The sequence below is a fragment of the Centrocercus urophasianus genome, unplaced genomic scaffold, assembly GCF_019232065.1.
Source record: "Centrocercus urophasianus isolate 14NV4802_14NV808 unplaced genomic scaffold, USGS_Curo_1.0 seq_17, whole genome shotgun sequence".
NCBI lineage: Eukaryota > Metazoa > Chordata > Aves > Galliformes > Phasianidae > Centrocercus > Centrocercus urophasianus.
In genome coordinates, this window is record NW_024884722.1 from 26,515,226 (window position 1) to 26,536,663 (window position 21,438).

Consider the following 21,438-nt stretch of genomic DNA (forward strand, 5'->3'; position numbering starts at 1 on the left):
CCATCCAAAGCTGTTCCTGCAGTCAGCCTGACTGAGCCACGCTTTAATGTGAGCACACTGTGAAAATAGAGGGGAACTGAAGATCTTGTCTCTTCGTTCTCTAGGAAATTGCAAACTTCCATTTCTTTAATCTAATCATTTGCAGGTGGGAATATTTTCTCTAGAAAAACCAATATAACAGGGCTGAAAGGTCAGATGGGATAATATGTAATCCATGGTGATAAGGGCTGTTTACAGAATTATTAATCAAACACAAAAGGGAACAGATAGTAACATTTTTTATTAAATATTACAGTGGATCAAAAAGTACAAAATATCTTTTGCCTGCTATGTGATTGGGAAACTATTGGCACATAATACAGTATCAAAAGCATTAATAAGTACAATTTGGAAAACATACAAAAATTGAGTGTTTATAGTTGGCTCAGCTTTATTTCTGGTAGTGTTTAAACTAACACAAAGGTTACTCAATAACCTTTTAAATGGGAAACTATATAATATTACTGGGCCATTTTTATATATACAAATCATCACCTTACAGAGCATATAGGCTACATAACTTGAATCACAAAAAGTATACAATATTTACAACAAAAGAAAGTTAAAAAAGTATAAACAGCTAGTAGAGTATGCTGCCATTATTAGAACATATTTAAAACTATGGGTCCAGGGGAGGAGGGCGGGAAGAGGAAGAGAACAAGTGAAGTATCGACCACATTTACAGCAAACACCACTGTTAAGTGCTCATGTAACAGTTCTCACGTTGCAGGCCTTGCGCCATGGCAGGAATTCCTGTTTCTCACTAAAATCATGACGACTGGGTGAGCACTGCACAGGAGGACAGCGTGGGAAGGAGCATCTTGGCAGCCCTGGGAGCACAGCAGCATGGGAGGCACAGCCCTCGCCTGCTGCCACCACGTGCTGCCAAGCCAGCTTGTCCCAAGCTGCAACAGGCGACTTCCCAGGCCCTGACATGCCAGGGAAATGGCTCATGCAGCAAGGCCAACTTGCAAAATGTCCTCACTCACTCACCTACTCCCCTGCTTGGAGTGTGCTGTACTGACAGCCAGGTGCTACTGTGGATCCGCTTGGTGAAGGCAGGCCCAGCCCGCAGCCAGAAGGCACACGTGAGCTGCGGCTGCTGGGCCGTTACCTCATCATCTCACAACCTTTAGCATCCCTAATGAATGCTGGACATAGAGCGTTCGGCTTGCAACATTTCTTGGAACTGGTTCTTGGTAAATAGGTTTATGACTCTATTGCCAATTAGATTCCACAGTTTCCTTTACAAACCTATCAGTAACAATGGTTTGATTGCACAAAGAGAGGCTTGTGCAATTTCATTCAATAATAAGGCCCCTTGAACTCAAACAATGCAAACAAATTCCCATTTAAGACATTAAAAAAAAAGTCTTTCAGCCAATGGAGAATTCAATAGCCTTTTGAAAGACTTCCAAGATTTATCTTAAGAGTTCTTAAACAAACAACGCACCCCTTCTGCTGGGGCCTTACGCTACCATTTCTTCTCATTTGTCCCAATGTCTCACCCAGCACACACAAGCCTCCCTAGCAGGAGGGGTCTGGGCTGGTCTCCTCCCAGGGGAGAGAAGGCCCTCCCTCCCCACTCTCCTCCCCAGCCCTGCTCCGCATTTGCTCTGCTTCACAAAGGCTACGACCAAACTCCAACGTGATGTAACCAAAGAGAAAGTGGACACTGCATAAACAAATGCACAAACTCAGGACACAGATTTAACCAAAACAAGAAAGAGAAATGCTTGCTTTACCAAACACACTCCTATTTGTGTTTGCTGTAGATTCTCATATTCTCTCCTCGTCCCCCCGCCCTCCTTCCTCCCACCCATCCCCAAACCCCTGATTCTCACAATTCAGACCTAGTGCAACTTTACTAGAGATGTCCTCGACATTATGGCCTCTGCCCAGCTGAGCCTGCGGTTCTGTTCCTGTAAGATCCGTGGAGCAGCAGGATGCTCTGCAGTGGCACATCCATGTTCTAAGTTCTACTAGTCTGTTTATTGATCAATTAAATATAGCTTTACCACAGGAATATAAAGTACTGAATTGAAGAAGCTGGATCTTTAACAGTAGACGAGTATATTATTCCGGTTTCCACCTTTGGATATTAACTATGATACATTATATATTGTATTTGGCTTTGTATCACGGGAAAATTTAATGACATGCCTAGCATGCAAAGTGTTTCTTAGTAGTTTCCATGTTTGTTTTCACATCAATTATGTTGTCTCTGAACAGTAAACTGAGATGGTCTGAATCGCAACCAATTTTCACATTGTAAAAAGCCTCTAAGCCACACTCCTCTATCAATGTCTACACTCAGCTGCATGGTGGTGACGTCCTTCGGTGTGAACATGCAGCCACAGGATAGCTTTCATTACCAAACCCAGCCTGTGCCCAGCTCTCACTCTCTGGCAGATGCCCAGAGAGGGACGTGGTCCCCATAGGGGTGCCAGGACCATCCCAACAGACACTTGGCTCCTTTGCCACCTCTGGTGCCAGCTGCGCCCAGTGGCAGGGCTCATCGGTGCATGACCCCTACCCATCCCAGCAAACCCCGCCCATGGCACAGGACCTGCACACCCCCAGTTCAAACCAGCACAAACTCCTGTCCTAATTGCTAAAATTCTTGCCATTCTTGCAAATCATAAATCTGTCTTCTGGACTCCTCTGCCATCCGCCATTTTGTGTCAGTGAGGTTTAGTTTTCCAGACTGGTTCTCTGGTACACAGGAGGGTTTCACAGCCTAGGTAAGCTAAGTGCGACTTATTGACAAATTCACGGACCACAATATGGGAAAGCAAAGCTCAGCGGGAGGGAAAAGCAGCACGAGCCACCACAACAGCATGAGGAGAGTGGGAAGTGCTCAGCACCTGCAGGGTCGGACCATAGGGAAAGGAACCTTGTTTGCACCCTTGCACCATAATGTTACCTATAGTACGTTTATATCCATTAAGATGAATCTGAACCAGTTGCTTCAGTTTGTAAACAGTAAACATTACCACAAAAATGAAACAAAAACACTGCTCAGAAGTATGAAGAAGCTGGAAAAATTACAAACATAAAAAAATTAGGACAGCCACAGCCTTTTAAAAAAGTTGCAGGTAAAATGATATTGTTTAATTTAAAAAAATAATCAAGAAAAGAAAACAAAAAAGAAAAAAACAAAAAACAAAACAAGAAACAAACATAAGAGTACAGATTATATCGGACAAACAAAACTATATAAATTATTGTGACCAAATGTGACATTGGTAGTTTACGAAGTGGATATGTACAGTCAAATTAATCAGTGTTTACCCTTCTGTTCTAATAGTGTTAAAATGAAAAATCTATTGCCGTTTTACTATACATTGCATTGATTGAATCTTTAAAAGTCAGGAAAAGTTACCCAAAACAGCACATCCACCGATCGTGTGGGTTCTCGGCCCTCTTCTCCTCGCCAAGTTCATGTCGAGTCCTCGACTCATTTGCAGCAACACTCGACCTCTGGTCCTTGGCTCAATGAAAAGCAAATGCAAACGTCGCCTCTCATTTCAGTGAGCTCAGGACTGGGCCTGCATTTCCACGGCTCCCTTTGAACATCTGCTCTTACCATACACAAGTACTTTCAGAAAACACATATGCAAAATCCAAAGAATTTTTGAGCGTGTGTGTTGTTGTTGTTTTGCCAGGGCAGGGGTGAGGGGAGAGGGGGCTGGCGTGGAGCCAGAATTGTTGTCCTGTCTCGATCACAATCCAAAGCTTTCCGCCACGTGGGATATGACGGCATCCTGGCTTACAGCAATACAGATCTGCGAGATATCATCACAGCGGGAGGAATGTCGCTAACTGAACTGTTCTCCTCAGACTTTTTGTGAGTGAGGGGATTTACAGTTTTGTGCTGGGATGTACGGAGGACAGCTGGGAAGGTGGGAATGCAGCTTGAGGGTTTATAGCAGCTAATGGATAAATGCTGTTATGCAAAAGGTCACCGTATGAGCTTCCTACAGGTGTTGCTGCAGCTAAGTGTCTATACAGTTGCTGAGAATTTGCAGGGGATGTGAGGAATTGTCTCTGCACCATGAGGGAATGGAGAGCCAAAGGTTGCATTAGTGGGGAGAGCACGGTCTGATTTTTCAAGTACTGTAAAGGATGGGAATACCCAGGCGGGAGGCGATTGTTCAGCCCTGTGCACAGGGCTCCTGGATACAAGCCTGGGAAGATTGGGGCTGAGAGGGGAAATTTGTGGCTCTCCAGAACGCTGCCTGAATGCAGGCTGTGCAGCGACTTGCTGCCTTCCCCCTCCACATCGGGAACCTTTTCTTTCACTGAGGTCTCCTTTGGTAAATGCAGAGGAGAGACAGCTCGGACTTTTTTTTCCGAAATGACTTTGTCCAATTCCTCCAGGCCTCGCTTCAAAGGCCGAGCAGCTCCGATGTTTTGAGGGCTCATTCTGCGGCCAATGATAGGATGCACCATCCCCTCCATCTTCCTCAGGTTCTCCAGTCTCTGTGCCTGCTTCCCAGACCTGTGGAGTAACTCACTGTGTTTTTTAGGGGCAGTCATGGCCATGGGGGACACGCGGCAAGCTTTGGGGTTACAGTCTAGGCTCACAGCCTGGCTGCTCGCAGCCTGGAACAACGAGATACCTTTGCCTTCTTGCTGGGCCATAGATGAATGAGAGAGACTGGAGCCAGGAGCCTTTGCAGTCTGTTTGTGTATGCTCTTTGGAAGACTCAAATCTGTTGGCTGATCATCTGAAGAGGCTTCCACTGCCGCTTTTTTTTCTTGCTGATGCAAAGATGGGTGATAATTTAAATTTAGTTTTTCTTGGTGTTTGTGTTGAGTAAAAGTAGAAATATTTTCAGACTCTCTGAAGATGTCCCGGGGGAGGTACTTTGATGTCTGTTCATTATTAAGGTGGTGCTCCGTGTGCCTATAAAGGTTGTGCAGATGAGGTGATGAATAAAAATCTGCCAAGAAAGTGGGCACACGGGAGTGCTGCAGTGCCCTTTTCTCATTCATTTTATCTTTGCAGTCCTGGATATCTGTCTTCGGTACGTACGACTCAGCAAGAGAACTGAGGTGATGTTGTGAAAAATCACAGCGCTGAGGATCCACTTTACTTAGCATGTCATGTTTAAAAACATCATTAATTGATTTCCTTTCTTCCTTGGATTTAAAACTCTGCACGTGTTGTATGACTGATGGCCTATTAATTGCTACGGGATCAGAATTAGGGACGTGGGGACCTTGTGATAGGCTTGATGACAGTTCATCTCTGCTGTTCAATTTCTTTTTGCTAATCAAAGGTGGAGGAGAACCGTAAGGATAGCTACATGATAAGGTTGCCCCACTGACCTGCGACAGCAGCTTTTTCTTTGCCAGGGGTGACATAATGCCTGGATTACCCTTTGAGTAGAGCAGTGGTGTGTAACCAAAAGAGGAGTCGTCGCTCATGGACCCAGGCAGCTCTTTCTCCTTGAACATGTCAAAGTTCTGGACCACCAGTACTTTGGGTGCTTGCTTCAGTGCATTGTGGATATCTTCATTTCCCAGCTGATCTACTTTCACTGTGCAGTTTGCAATGTAATCAGCCATCTCTGGCAATTTATCATCTTCCATATCACTTTGAGTGGGCAGCTGGACTGGAAAAGTTGAGAAGGGCATTTCTGGAGGTTCGTTTTCTAAACTCTCAGTAAAAGCTTTATGTATCCTTCGTTCTGGCTTTGTGTCTTCCAGAGTATCTGCTGAGGAGTGCAGTCGTTTTGTGACAGTGGCATCCAGCATGGTATCTTCATCCGGGGGCACGGATATACTTGAGAAAGACGACGAATGAGGAACTTCCTCCTTGGCTTTCTCACTGCTTGAGCTGTTTTCTGTCATGTCTGTCTTTTCCATAGGCAGTGGCCGAGCTGCCTCTGGCAAAAGAGGTGGAGGGCCTTGACTGGGTTGTTTTGTCTCTCCTACTGTAGGATGTTCTGCGAAATTTTTCTGGTCTGCTGATTCTTGATCCTTCTCTTGTTCTGATGAAACCTAATAAAATGATTCAATAGACAGTTAGTTATGAGAATGCTGTACATTTTGGCAGACTGATCAGAAGAACATACACAGTACACTGCTTGCTACTGCTAGAGATGTACTTGTCAATCACCTTGTTGGAATGCAAGAGCTCGAATACCAGGTATTGGAGTCAAACAAAGAAACATACTCCTAGAAATGTACTATTGCTGCCGGTGTCATAGTAAGGCATTTCAAAGCAGCAGATGTTTGTAGCCTGACTAGAGGTACCAGTGGCTTCACCACTGAACACTGAGGTTAGTCTTTTAAAATTAATTAGGCAAACGCAGGAGAGCAGATTTCATAACACAAACAAAAAGGCTATAAAGATTTTTTGCACTAGCCAACTCCACCTATGAGATGTACACACATCCAAACATTTTCTCTTACGTGAAGCTGAAAATGCAGGCTCTCTAGCATTGTTCTTAAGATTCAGTGATCACAGAGGAGATCATTCACACCCAGTTCTGCATTAAAGTGTGAAAATGACAGAAATGGCATACTAGGAATCCCTATTGTAGGCAGCAAATCACTGCCGCAGCTTAACTAGGACACGCATTTTTTTATTAACGGATTAAAATGAAGTTGTCAACATTCCGTAAGTGCGTGTGCACGCTATTACAAACGCAGCTTTTATATGTTATCGTCAACGGGACTGCAGCCCTTTCTGCTTCACCATTAATACAGCTTGTGTTCACAATTCACGCTATTCATCCCATTATGTCGCTGGCTGAACTGTGACCCGCAGAGGTCATCAGAGCGTCCCATCTGTGATCCAGCTGACTGACAGCCTTTTTCAAAACTGCTCTCATTGTCTTCTGACATGTCACGGTGGAGGACAGTCATAAAACAGCAGCATTGTGTGAACCCTTTATTATTATTGTTTTCTTTCTTTCTTAGCCGTAAAGATAAGACACATCAAGAAAGTTACTATCTAAATGCTGCTCTACAGTCTATCACAGGAGTGAGAAGAAGGCCCTAACGAATCTAATCATCTCAGAGATTTATTTCTTCACAGCTGCTTTTAAATATTCCTGTGTGTTTGGCTGGTCTATTAGTTGCAGTGTCCATTAGTCATCGTAACTTCTTCTTTTTAAACTAATAGCTGCCTTTTGCAGTCCAAATACCATCATTAGGTCCTTTACAAAGTACTATCCCTAGTCTCTTGAGCTTATAAAATTACAGGAAAATACCACACAGATGAGCAAAACAGGGAGGAAAAAAAAAGATAAATGATATTTAATAACTGCACATTCTGCTCTTTGTTTCTGTTAAGCAACATTTTGATTGAAGTTTCAGCTATTGTGGAGAAATATGCATTTTAAGGCTAATAGCATTTTGTCTGGTATCTTGTTACAGAGACGATGTCATTGCAATGGCAGGAAAAGAGAGAAGAGCACAAAGACAAATGCAATCCTAATAAATTAAAGTTACATTCTCCCCCTGCATATTTCTTGTGCCGCATGAGTTGAACGTGCAATAGAGAAGACTAGCTTGGAGAAGATTCTATATAGAGAAGATTGTAGCTTGGTTATCCTTCAGCCCATAGCAACGGCCTGCTCTGAAGCCACATGCAGGAATGGTGTAAATGGTGGCTTGGCTGGGGCCACGCCTACACATCCACACGCAATGATAAAGGCTCCCTGTGAACAACACGCTGCCACTGCTGCCTGGCAGGAGGCCTGCAACAACCACGGAATCTGTGCTGGTTGAGAGGGGGAATGGTTTTGAACTAAGACAGGGGAGGTTTAGGTTGAGATATTAGGAGGGAGTTTTCCACTCAGAGGGTGTGAAGCACTGGAACAGGTTGCCCAAGGAGGCTGTGGATGCCCCATCCCTGGAGGCATTCAAGGCCAGGCTGGATGTGGCTCTGGGCAGTCTTGGTCTGGTGGTTGGCGCCCCATACATAGCAGTGGAGTTGAAACTAGATGATCTTTGAGGTCCTTTTCAGCCCAGGCCACTCTATGATTCTATGTGAGGCCTTCCACCAGGCCACAGCAGATTGGAGGCTGCTCCACCCTGAAGGACTGGATGATGCCTTGGGCACAGAGCTCCATCTGCAGAGGAGCACCGATGAGCACCCGCCTAGGGGGGAAGCGTCCACCCCCGTGGGCCTCCTCACTTCTCTGGCTTCGTGCAACCATCCATACAGCGACCTCTGTGAAGGATGCAGTTTTTAAGTGCCTGTCCTGATTAAACAGGAGCAGGACACCATCATCCACCCTAGAGGTGAGAGATTCATTCTTCTTTAAAAGGTACCATTTTACAGTGGGAAATGGCCGCATTTGTGTATTTTTATTGTCTCGGCTCAGCTCCTTCTGCTTCCGATAAGTGCAGCTCTAAGAACTCTTCCTGCAAACCACACACAAAAATAACTGCAGTTTAAGCAGCAGGAAGTTTGAGATACGGAACAACAAAAGCAAGGAAATTCAAAGTGAAGGCTGATGCTCTGTTGCTGGCTTGTTATGCTGTGCTTAACTGTGGCAGTACCAACAGTATGTAAGGTATCTTGCTGATCTAAGACCCCACAGTAAACAAGTGGGCACAAAGGAGTGACAGGGGAAGGGAGCATAAGCCTTAGCTTTGCACTTCCTTGCTTTGGGCAATCTGTGTTGCAATGTTCCACTGACTTAAGGAGGCTATATGCACTTCAGGTATTTGCAATCAGAAGCAGAGGAGCTTTCCCCCAGCAGTGTTCTCTGCTTTAAAATTACAGTGCAAGAGAAAATAAAAATCCCTCTCTGTAGAGCACTCTTACATTTGACATTAAAGATGCTGTTGATCAAGGCAACTGAAAACAAATTCTGGTTTGGACCTCAGATGACATTTTCCAGTGTAAGAACAACTTAAAATGGTAGTGGGACATCAAAATCAGAATATTCTGTTCTTGAAACAACATGCAAATTCTCAAATGCATCCATGCTTACTAGTTCTGTGATTTTTTTAAGCAACAAGGAGGAGAGTTGTTGGTAGTTGACTCAATACTGATTTCAAACTGGTTTGGAAACAGGACTTATGTACCTGCCAGACAGCAATGAAGGCAAGGGAGCAGCCGTAGTCTGCCGGGCATGTCATGTGTTTCAACATTCTTTAAATACTTACTTTCACTGCAACGCCTTGAAAGCTGCTGCGATCTGGCAGACTGAGACAGAAAAAGCAACACCTTGTGTATTTAGTTGTGTGCAAGGAGCTTCAAGGTCTCACTTACACAAGGTGCAAGGAGGACACAGAGTGGCTCAGATGGGCAAAAGACATGCTTAGGAAATTCTGGAGCAAAATGTCCGTTAGTTTTACAGCACTGAGCAACATACGAAACTTACCCTTAATCTGCAGACAAGTATGAATTCCACTGATCTATCGTTACATGGGCTATGAACACAAAATTGGAGCTGTCCCATGAGCACACATAATGTGATTCTATGTGGAAACCAGGACCTGCCCACGTGAAGCAGGTTAGCAGCATCTCTGCTGAAAACCATCTGTGGTACGTGAGAGACTTCAGTCTCAGTTAAAGCTTGGCAGGTGTTTGCTCAAAATTTGACCTTTGAGTCTAAAGAGAAATTTAGTATAACATGATAAAAATCCTGAGAAGTGATATGTTTTCTGATGGATATGTGCATACATCTGTAAGTGCAGAAGGGCTAATCCAGATGTTACTACAATGAAGACCAGCTATACCCAGTTACCACAACATTATCAGCAGTATTAGAGGTTCCCGCACCCTATACTTAAGATTAGGAAATAACTGTAGTAGTTGTGTGGTTTCTTTTTGGCAGATGCTGATCTTTTCGTGGTGACCACTGTGTAACACAATGAGCAGAAATGATACTTATTTTATCTAGAGCTTGGTCTTCTGCCATCACTCCTAAGCAATACGGAGCTAACCAGTGGCTGTTTGTAACCCTGCAAAATCACAACAGAGATAGTACCACACCAATTGAATTTCTACTGCTGAGCAAACTCAAAGGCCAACTGTTCGGGATTCTCCAGTTTAAATTATGTATTTTATCACTGAATTTTGATTGATTAAAACAGCACTTTTTTAATTGAAAAGTTGAAAAGCAGGGAAGCAACCAACCTCAGATGCATCTTGGGGTTTCTGTGCATTATCTTTCTCCTTCTTGCTCTTTTGGTTTTCATTTTTGATGCGTTTTGTTCCAGACACTTTTGTTTTCGCATCACCCTCCTGGGAACTGTTATCCTGTTTTCGAGGTTTCACTGGAGGCAGTGGCTTATCTTCCTCTCCTTTAATAAATCTTTCATACGGCAGGATTAATCTAGGGGATTAAGGAACAAATAATTGATCAGGTTTTGCTTTTCTAGCAAAGAATAAAATGTATCTACTGTGAGCAGTTTACTTAATATATCTATTTTCTTCCGTGGCATAAAAGCATCACTGTAAACTCTGTATCTACAAATCCAAGTATGATAAATCAATTTATTTGGCAAGATTACCGTGTGGCATAAATTGAGTGGAGTTGGCGCATATCAATTGTCAGTAAGGCTGCAGTGGTTCACACAGCCACACCAATTTGTGCAGATGAGGATAAGAGCCACTGTGTTTTAGACTGATTAAAAAAAAAACACAACCATTTACTTTTATTTTTTCTCCCAACCCTTAAAAGCACGCAGCAAACCCCAAGGAAACACCTCCAAAGCCACAGCCAACCTGATAACAGCTATACAATTTCCAGGCTGGAGGCTCCCCCGAGTGCAAGGATAAATGCCAGAAACTGGGTGGAAGACATTTGAGTATGGAAACCTGCAACAGCAGGCACAGCACACAGCATGTTGCAGTGCCAGCCCAACCTGACCCTTCCAAACACACCCTCAAAGGGTGACAGTCACTATGGTCCCTGCCTTCCCAAATGAGTCTTTTCTCTTAAAGAGTTAAAAGTGAAAGAATTTTGAGCAGTGGAACCTTCCTCCACAAAGCATACAGAATCGCTTTAAAAAAAAGAAAGAAACACAAACAGAAAATATTCTCCCCCAAAAGCATCAAACACTCTGAGTTTTAATCTGTCTGTTTTCCCTTCGCTATTCTTCATCTGAAAGGAAAAATGACTGATATAATTAAAAGGGATGGATTGCATTACAATCTCAGTTTCAACTTCAGTGATTAAAGTTTTTATAATGCATTTGGTATGATTAATGACTCACTGTGGGATTAATACAAGACTGAGACTTTAAAAATATGAACTTTAATACAGCAAACATAATTTGTTTTTTTTTTTTTTTTAAGACAAGTTGACTCTGCGAGGAAAATGTACTTTGCTTATAAACAACATAAATCTGTTCAAATACCAGGAATCCTTAATTATCTTTAATCTAGGACTCCAAGGCAGAAACCTCTTTGGTTCAGATATTCGTTTGTTATCCTAGAATCAGCTCCTAAGCATGCAATTTTGATTTACATACTTAGATGTTCAAACACAGTTTGGGCTTAAGAGAGCAGAAATTAGATTGCTTGTGATCATAATATTTTACATTTTAATAAAATACAACATAAATTATGTTAAAATATAAACCTAATTTATGCTATATTAGAACCAAAATTCATTAACTGAGCATGCTCTGACATGGTATGTGCAAAGAGGCGTGAATAATACTTTCTAGCCCTGAATTTGGCAGGGCTCCAGTAATGAAGCTAAGCAGAGCCCACAGGGAATATTCATCTTCAGATCCCATTACAAACTGAGTTTAAACATGTTACAGCTGCTAAAACTGGAAACTGCTCCCTCTATGCAAACTTAGCAAAATAATATGTAGTTGCCAAATACCTGTTTCCCACTGTAATATTACAGTTAATGTTTATATAATAAAAAGCATAACTAAGCAGAATCAGAAAAAAATAATCTTGTTCATACTTGAGGCTGCTGAATTTCACTCACAAAGCACAAATATTCGTGCAAGCACCGGATGCCTCCCTGTGCTGCACAGCGCTCTTCGGACTTGACTCGAGGCAAGGCTGGGCTTCACACAGGGCAACACTGATGTCGCTCTGCCATGTGTTAAATATTTAAACTCGCTTTTAATAAAAACACGTTTTATGACAATACTTGTTAGCGCTGCGAGGCGACTGTTTGGCTTTGTTTTGTTTCCATAGAAACACGCTGCCCGTTACAAATTCCCACCTCCCCTCAACAGGCCCTCAGAGCGTCCAAGTGCTGTGCAAGCAGGCGCCATGGCCCACTGGTGTGCCTTGCTGCAAGGAGGGCACGTGGTTGTGGCCCAATGGTGGGCACTGCTGCAAAGATGGTACATGGGGGGCTCCAGGCACAGCTGGGCCTGGGCTGCAGCAATGGCGAGTGCTTGCACGCCTCCCAGCCGGCCTCCCAGAGCTCCTCCTCCTTGTGGTGCACCTCACCAGAACTCATTAGCTTTGGTGCTAATTAGCAACTGTGCCTTAAAATTTCCTTTTCTTATCCTGAGTTCACGTGGGAGTACAACATTTTCATTTTAGTTATTTTTCACTGAGCTCAGCAGTTGGCAGTACGACAGCAGTAAAAATACATTTCACATCGCCGGTCAAAGGCCTGGAGCCAGCAGCAGGAAATCTGGAATTAAATGTTTCTTGTATCTGGAAGCAGGCATGACTAAGGTAAAACGGAACCAAAACACAAGGATGGCTTGTTGGAGGAGCTCTCCGCCTCGCTCCCAGCACACCGCCTGGCGCACGGAGCGCTGTGGGTGCAGGGGGCACGGGGGATCCCACGCAAGGCGGCACACGGAGCCCAACCACACAAGAACGCTCTGCGTGTTGAGACTTCCGCTGGTTACAATTTTCACTGAGTGTTTTTTCAGTTATCCTGTCATGGTACAACACAATTACCCACAGGATATGATCTTATCATTTGATTATTAGAAGCTTTTATAGCACAGGAGTAATAAAGCTAAGGCAGCTCTCAGAACGGTTAGAGCTCCGGCTCACATGCCATTACCGCTCGCTGCACAGCCAAGTTAAGGTCAATATTGCCCAACGCAGGAAGAATGCGATCTGCTATTATCCAAATAGTTTAGCAGAATGTGACATGTCTGAAACGAACGCAGGATTTTTGTCAAATATTTGCAGCGCAGGTAAGATTTAATCAATCTTTGCACAAGGAAAGGAAGGACGGGGCTCGCAAAAATGCGCCTCGACACCTCAAACGTGCTCTGCTCAGAAACAACACCCGCACTGTCAGTGCTTTGGACGGGGCTGTCTTCGGCGGTGGGGGGAAGTATCAAAGTACTTATGGAGGAGGAAAGGGGGGCCGTTCTGTGGTCGAAGGAATATTTACTTGTGAAGCCTGCGAGGAGAGTAAATAGAAGGGTCTTTATCATGATCAAGACTTCAATATTAAGATTAATAAAATGTATTATTTATAAGTCAATTAACATAAATAGAATATGTAAGCACTAGTGTATTAAAAAATCTTTCCACAGGCAGCAGATTTTTAGCAGCATGAGGGTTTTTTTTGTTTTGTTTTGTTGTTTTTTTTTTCCTGGAATAATACAAGAATAACATTTTCCAGCCAAGAGCAGAAACAGTAGGGGAGTCTTTGCTATCACAGAGCTTCTTATTAAATTCAGTCACTGTGAAAAGCGAGTCTTTTTTTTTTTTTAAATAAAGACAACTTAAAATCAATACAAGTTAGATTAACAAATCAGTACTATACTAATCCTGATTTATTACGATCGGCAATATTAAGTTTAATCACGTATAAACTGCTACTCAAAAAAAGATTTTGCTTTACTAAGTCCTGAATTAAATAATGGTGCAGTGTACTGAGTTTTCAGATCTGCATCATCTGATATTATGAAAAATTCAATGTACTTCTCTGCAGCAATGTCAGAGGTCAGCAAATCTATTACAGTAATGTAAGTAATCTGGCTTTCTGCCAACATTTTTTTGAAAAACACTGAAGCAGATAATTTTATATTTACAAATTCTAAAATCCTCCAGGGACTGAATATCTTTCTCAACAAAAAGCAGAAACTTCACATTAGAGAAACGTATTTCACAGTATATCAAACATGTCTTCATCATTAGCATTTCATAAAAAGAAAAAAAAGTCCTTAATCTTTATTAGTCAACATTTTTTTTTCCCCAGCTACAGAAATAACAATACAAGGTCTAATCTGAGCCAATAACCACTGCATTTTCATGTATTGATTATAAAGAATGAATGATTTTTTTGTCCCAACTCTGCTTCACGTAATACATGAGAGCACGTCTATTTATAGACATGATAAAAAAAATAGTTACAATAATGCAAAGGATCTGACCAACCCAGAAAGAGGAAGGAAATTAAATGTTAAGGCTGCCAGTTTCCTCTCTAATTCTCCCCACTGTGCGTGGATATTACAGGGTGCTCCGGCCAGGGAGGAACCATATGCCCGTGACACAGTGCTCTGTCCATGGGCTGCACTGGGGGAAGGAGGGCAGGAGGCAATTCAACACAACCCCTACAGTATTTTTATACCGTTTGTCTCAGTGTTTATTTTTGTTTTCTTTCTGGCAGAATAAAATATTCCAACATGCCTCCTATTGACATCATCTTGCTTTCTCAAGGGCTCCAAGCCCAACACAAAACAGTGCGCAAGGGAGCCTCTCAGCCACAAGAATAATCTTGGAAGCACATAAAATACCAGAGCCCATTAGTTGGGAGACGCTGCTCCTTTTCCATTCCAGGCAAGAAGGTTAAGGAAGTTGTTTGCAATGAGAATGGAAAAAGACTTAAATCTGCTCTACCGAATGAACACAACCATCGGTTAACCCATGGAACTCACTGCCAGTGGTTATCTGGGGGCCAGGGGATTAGTGAGATTATGCAAGGTTTAGATGCTAATGTAAATCATGAGAACAGTAAATGCTCAGATTCAGAAACACTGAGAAGGGACAGGCAACAAATCACCTTGCTGGTAGGAGTTTGGAAAACACTTCCCTCCGGGGCATACTAAGTCACAGGTGAGTGGGTCTTGACTCCTTCCCCTGAAGGCACAGCTGGGGAGAAGACCACTGTTCTGCCAGGTTCACTAAGGGATCTTTCTGTTAGGTCCTTGAGAGCAGTAAGGCAGAGCCATCGTCAGCCCTGTGAGCATGGAGCCAAGACAAGCGGCACTGAGCTGGGGCGACTCAGCAACAGCCCTCACGCAGAGGCAGGCAGTCCCAGGGCAGAGGGCCTCCAATCGATAACCTCAGTTGCAGAAGCCTCATTGTCTTCCTGGAAACCCAACGGCAAAGCATTTGGCTGTTTTAAGGGACCAGCAGGAACACCCTAGCTCTGATCCCCAAAGAAGGCTTGTCTTTTGTACACCGATATCCTTTAAAAGGAATAAATCTCGGAGCAATGCTGTCACAGGAAACAAGTCACCTTCAACAGCAATCAGCTGGTGAGGATTGACAGGACTGTTAGACAGCTCTCTGGGCACCAGTGACCATTTTCCAGCAGAGAACGGGGGGAGGAATAACCCAAACTCTTAAGATCTTAGCCTGTTTTCTGAAATGGGAATATGAAACACAATGAGGAAATCAAGCCTGATTTCCCTGTGCTGCATTGTACAATTCAGGGGTTACGAAAGCAAGCCTGCATGCTTTCATGCAGAATACAATAGCAATAGGACTATTTGCATACGTCTGAAGTACAAAACTGGCATGTATTTTATCAGCAAAGGCAAAATATGTTTGAGTTCGATTTTGTTCGCAAAGAACTTCCCTTCCTTAAAGAAATGGCTCTTTCATCCTTTCATCAACAACTTTCCTCACAGCCCACTGGGAGTGCTGGTGGGTAATGAGAACAGCTCGCTGCTGAAAGGTGGGAACTGCACTGCTGTGAGAGAATTCAAAGGCACTTTGTTTTAGGTAAACTAGAAATTAGTGACATTACAAACAGCTGTTGATTTAGCTGCACTGTCAGGCGATGCAAGCACAGACACTCTCCATCCTATGGCTCAGTGAAGGGAAGCAAGCAACCGTTCCAGATTTAGAGCACAGCAAAGGGTGATGAGGACAGAGAAGCTTCCCCAGATCACTCTACAAAACTCGCAAGCCCTTCTGGGGCAAGACCCCAGGTGGAAAGGAAGATGTGGCTGGGGAAACAGTTCCCCGCGAGGGAGAGAGACCATCAGCCTGCAGTCTCTGGAAGAGAATACCTGATCATCTGCTGAGCTCACCCAACAACTCTAGTCCTGGCCACTAAGTCTGCCAGGCTGGAAACCCAGTTCTGAAGAAATTCTGAAAAAACAGCGTGTTCTCAGATGTTCTGAATGGACAGTTAAGGATCTGTTTTTTAATGGTAAACAATTACATTCCTCTGTCATCTGATACTTTTTAAATTTTGGGGAGGGGGGAAGCTTTCTGAATTTTCAATAGTTCCTTTGTTAAAGCATCTGTTACTCACATAATTGAAAATATGTTTGTTCAGTGGTATGCTTGAGAGTGCAGTTATTTAATCTTAATGATAAAGCCCTGAGGGCAGAAAATCTCAAGTAGAAAACTCTTTTTATTTACCAAAAAAATAACCAAAACAAAAAACAAAAGACACTCAAAAAAAATAGGAAAAGAAAAAGAGGGCTACGATACCTCATCTGTCTTCAGGCTTAAATTCATGCTTGATGGAAAACTACTGAGACAGTTTGAAATTTTAAAAGTTTTCTGGAGTCTGTAACTAGCTGTAGTGGGAGGGGGGCAGGAAAGTGGGGTGAACACAAAAATAAAAACAAGTTGGTATTACAAGAAAAAAATATTGCTTGGCAAGTTTTTTGGGGTCAAACAAAGAGCTAGCTGTAGTTTACAGGATGACATAACACTTGATTAACTTTTGCCTGAGGATGTTTTCACACTTAGTGATGTAAACCAAAACCTCAGATAAATTACAACATATATTAGAAGACTACCATAAACATTTTCACTTATATGCTCTAAAAGGCTCCTATTTTTCCTTCCCTCCTAAAAGACCAGCTGCTATTTCCTACAAAGCTCCACCAAAACGCTTAAACTTTACCAAAATTATCTGAACGCTTTAACAAAACCATGCAGCATTTGTAAGCAATGCAGGACTCTCCTTGCATATTGAATTACTTCACAATATCCTTAGGGTAGAGAAACTTCATGGTTCTTAAAGGGAAACCATATAAGGGACTTATTTTGACCTGCCTTGTGTTTCTGATAATACATAATATTTTTGCGTGTGATTAAGACTGAAAAATGTCAGAATGGGCTCCACGTTGGACACTGCATCTCACCGTTTTCAGTCTGCTGGAAGGGGACAGATGTACAGCATGCACTGCAGGTGCCCAGGATCCACACACCCCAGGAGTCTGTCCCCAAAGCATGGCACAACCACCATGCAGAGCTGCAATGCCCTACTGCCTGCTGAGGTCCCCTCTCCATCACCTGATCCCCACAGTGTCCTGGCAGCCACGGCTTCAGAGCAAGCTGCCATTTGGCTATCCAAATTTGCAGAGAGATGAGTCCTGCCATGGACCCCTGCCACCTGGGTCTGACCAGGACAGCTGGGTGGCCGAGGCTCTGGTGGCTCATGAGGGTAAGGCCGTGAGCTACCTACCCCATGGTACAGCAGGGCACGGCACAGTCCAGCTCCTGCATGGCTCTGCAGCACCCAGACAGGCTGCAGCCCTCAGGGACTACCCACTGCTGGCCATGGCATCTTCCAACACAACACATTTGGCCACCGCACAGCTGAGGGGCAACGCTGCACACTGCTTCACACCAGGTGCCCCAGCCCTGCACATTTGTCCGTAGCTGCTGGACGGAGCTTGCTTTGGAGGAAACCGAGATGAAAGACAGCCAGGCTCTGAGGCGCAAAAAGGCCCCAACATGCAATTGCTAGCGTTTTATTTGGAACTTTTTATACCTTGCGAAATAGCAAGTTGGTCGTGGTTTTTGTGTTGTTTTTTCTTTTTTTTTTTTTTTTTGAGGGGGTGGAGATGTAATATTTATGAAAAACCCCTAACAGCAACGTCACTGGTGCTGCAGAAACACAGCCTATCGTTTACACAGGGTAATTAAAGCTGATGATCATGTGTTCTGTGTAAAAGCGAAAGAAACCTCAGCCCCTGCATGTGAAACCCACATCTGCATTAGGGGGAAGGCGGTGGGGAGCAGAGCTCTTCGCAGAAGAGCGGCCGTTTCTGAGGGCTTGCTGATAACAGGGAGATGGGGCACTGACAAGGGCTCACGCTCCTCAGGAAGGCCCAGGCCAACACAGCTGACACAGACAGCAAGGGAACCGCCTGCACAGAGCACAAACAGTAATGACCAAAAAAACAACAACTCCTCAGCTCTGCGCAGCCCGAACCACAGAGAGAGCAACAGCCCCACGATGGGAAAACATTAATGCTTTTTATATTGGTAATCATCTGTAACATGAGCAATTAAGTACAGTACTAATGGACTATAGCCAAGAGCCTGGTACTAATATTAAAAACTGACAGAGATGGATAGGTTTGGAAGGGAAACCAGGCTGACAAAGACATTTTATGAAGTGCTGGGGCCTACCTGAAACAACCCAATTTGAGGCAGGTTCAGACCAGCCATGCCTACAGTGACAATAACACATTCACTGGCATTACGCGATACCTGCTATGCTTTAAATAAAAACACCCATTACTTCTACTCAGCAACCTGCACTTTCATTATTACACTCATTAATAAAACAGAAGTTGTCTAACTAATGCACAAATAACACTTACTGAAACACTTACTACCTTGCTTTGTTTTAAAATGAAAACAGTTACTGGAAACGCAAACCATACTGCCTGAAATGAATCAGTTGATAAGGCATGCAGAATCTCCCCTCTGCGGGAGGAACAAGGCCATCACTTCCCCAAGCTGCCTGCCACCCAGAGCCCAGCAGGGGCAGGCGTTGCAGCCTCTCCTGCCGTGATGTGTGCTGGGGAGCAGAATGCTGCCTGCCCTTGACCACACCAGCACTCCTATACTTCAGCTTGGTTGTAGTGTTGCCACCTTGGTACAGTTTCTGATTCTTTTCCTCTCTTTTCTTTGAACCAGGCACAGGGTCTGGAAACCCAGCCTGCAGTGGGGCGCTGGGAGGAGCGTCTGGGAGGCCACGTGGGAGCCACGTGCATTACGCTCTTCAGTATCTTAATGCTGTCACAGGAAGGTCACTGCCGTTGATGCAGCCTTGATATGCTCAAGCCAGTACAAACAGCTGGTAGCCTCTCTACCAACTTGAGAAAACCTAGTTACCACAGCATGGTGCTCTTGGCATCTAGTTGTGGAGACGGATGGCAGGGATGATGCAAACAGCAGCACCAGCGACACCAGGGAGCTGCGTGTTCTGCCTCCAGTAAGAAGGCCACTGGGATCCAGAAAGGAAAAATCATGAGGTTTGTTCAACATTTACTTCCCAGCTTAATTCAATTTCCAGTTTAGCTTTACAACTCACCTTCAAGTTAGAAAATGTATGTGCGTCCTGAATCATTAATGCGTATTCCTGCATTGCAGTTCTAGCTTTAGATTAAATGTCATCTGAGTGCATTGGCTAGAAATGAACATTACATTTACAGGTGCTGTGGTTAGAATTACCAGCTGAATCAAACCATGACAATTTCATTTACTTTTTTTCCAAATCTGACGCTCCATACAGCTTTCCCGTGGTGGAAAAAGAGGGTCTAACATCAGAAATTTTTTTTGACAGCCATCCACAGAGACCTGAACAATAGGTCCTGCCTCATGTCAGAATTACGCCTGGCTCTGGAACCCAAGGGCTCACATTTGAGCTCTTCGATGTCTTAAGACTCATCTCGACCATCAGCTAAAGCTGTCTCCTCCCTCAGACTCCTGGAAAGCAAAATTGTTTTTGGGTAGCTGGAAAGGCTGTGGTACCTTGAAGGCATGATGAATCTGCTCAGCTTTTCTAGTGAGCACAACAGATTGTGGTACTTTGTAGCATATCCCTAAGTAACTGCTGAGTAAGTCACAGGAAGGAGTCTCTAGGCATCTATGAGAAGAAGAAGAGCACAATTCCAGGGTTTTGCATGTACAATAATGAACCACTAGCATGAAAGTAGAAGAAAGAGAGGCGGGTTCATCATGTATCTGTGAATGGCTCATTTACTTTCCATAGCTAGCGAGGAACTGTTCTCTCAGTGAATCTTGAATTTCAGCACCAAGCCCAGGAACACTTGCTGCCTGCATGCCCTGAAGCCACAGAGCCTGAACTCTCAGCATGCCTGGGTCTCCTCTGACAAAAAAAAAAAACAGGGTTCTGCAAGGTACACCTGGCCAAGGGAAGCTCAGGCTGCCAGCTTTAACCCAATCAGCTGGCCTGTGTGCAAGAGGAAGACCTGAGCCTCTTGGAGCTGAAATGAGGGAGGGGAAGAGCCGAGTCCAGACAATCTGATGAGTCAACTAGGGCAATCTATAACATTCATCAGCAACGCAACGGCAGAGGAAAGCCCATCTGACATGTATAGCAACTCACACAATCTGCCCCACTGTTTGGCTCCAAATTCTGTTATAATGCATTAGATGGAACTTCTTGGTGCATCCAGGCCCTCATGCCACAGCTGCCACCTGTAAAGGACAGCAATGAGCCTTTTTCTCCACGGTGTGGGCAGAATCTCCCTCGGAGTGGCCAACATATAAAGCATGAAAAAAGGGTGAGAAAATGCCCAACACGCACAGCTCTGTGCACAGCAAGACCAGCCTTTTCCTGAGCCCAGCACCATAACTTGCTTACACTCTAGAACAAGAGATTGGACTTTCCTTATTTGAGCCTGAAATTGCAAAGATTGCACTAAAATTTTCTTGTCTACAAAAAAAAAACAAAAAAAAGAAAAAAAAGGGTTGTTTCTAAAAATCTAAGTAAACCAAAACAACATTCCAGCTCCAGTATTCTATTCAGTGCATGCTGGCTTCACAAGCCCTGGAAGTTATTATCTACATGGGAAGAATAAGAAATCAACAGTTCTGACCAGCAACAATGGCTGCAGAGAAAGAGTGTTTGGCAGCAGCTTGCAGGCAGGGAGGAGGGAAGGAATGCAGTGAAGAAGAGGAATGCAGTGCTCTGCATGACCTACAACATTAACAGCACCCTGCATTGTGGGCTGCCCCATTATTTTGATCACAACCACAATTTGCTTAATTGGTATTCCTAAAAACCGACAGAAGACAAGTGTCTGCATCAATTAGCTCATTTCTCATTTCTCCTTGAGTATGTTTTGCTCAATTTTTCAGCTTCTTTACCCGCAAATCAGTTGTAAAAATTAGGATATGTACCAAAGAAAATAGATGCTTGTTTTATGTATTTAGCCACTGGAGACATATATTGTGGTTTAAATTACAATGGATTATCTGACTGAACTGTTGGGGGAAAATTTACTGTATCTTTAAGA

General features: G+C 43.7%; 1 protein-coding gene across 1 annotated transcript in view; it reads right to left on the reverse strand.

Moving 5' to 3' along the window:
- Positions 1–261: 261 nt before the first annotated feature.
- ARID5B (AT-rich interaction domain 5B) overlaps positions 262–21,438 on the reverse strand; it is a 121,580-nt gene continuing 100,403 nt past the window's right edge. The window contains exons 11-12 of the mRNA XM_042818281.1: positions 10,154–10,352; positions 262–6,051 (exon numbers count right to left, since the gene is read on the reverse strand). Coding sequence (XP_042674215.1) covers positions 3,904–6,051; positions 10,154–10,352 — 2,347 coding nt within the window. The 3' untranslated portion in view covers positions 262–3,903. The remainder of the gene's footprint in view (positions 6,052–10,153; positions 10,353–21,438) is intronic.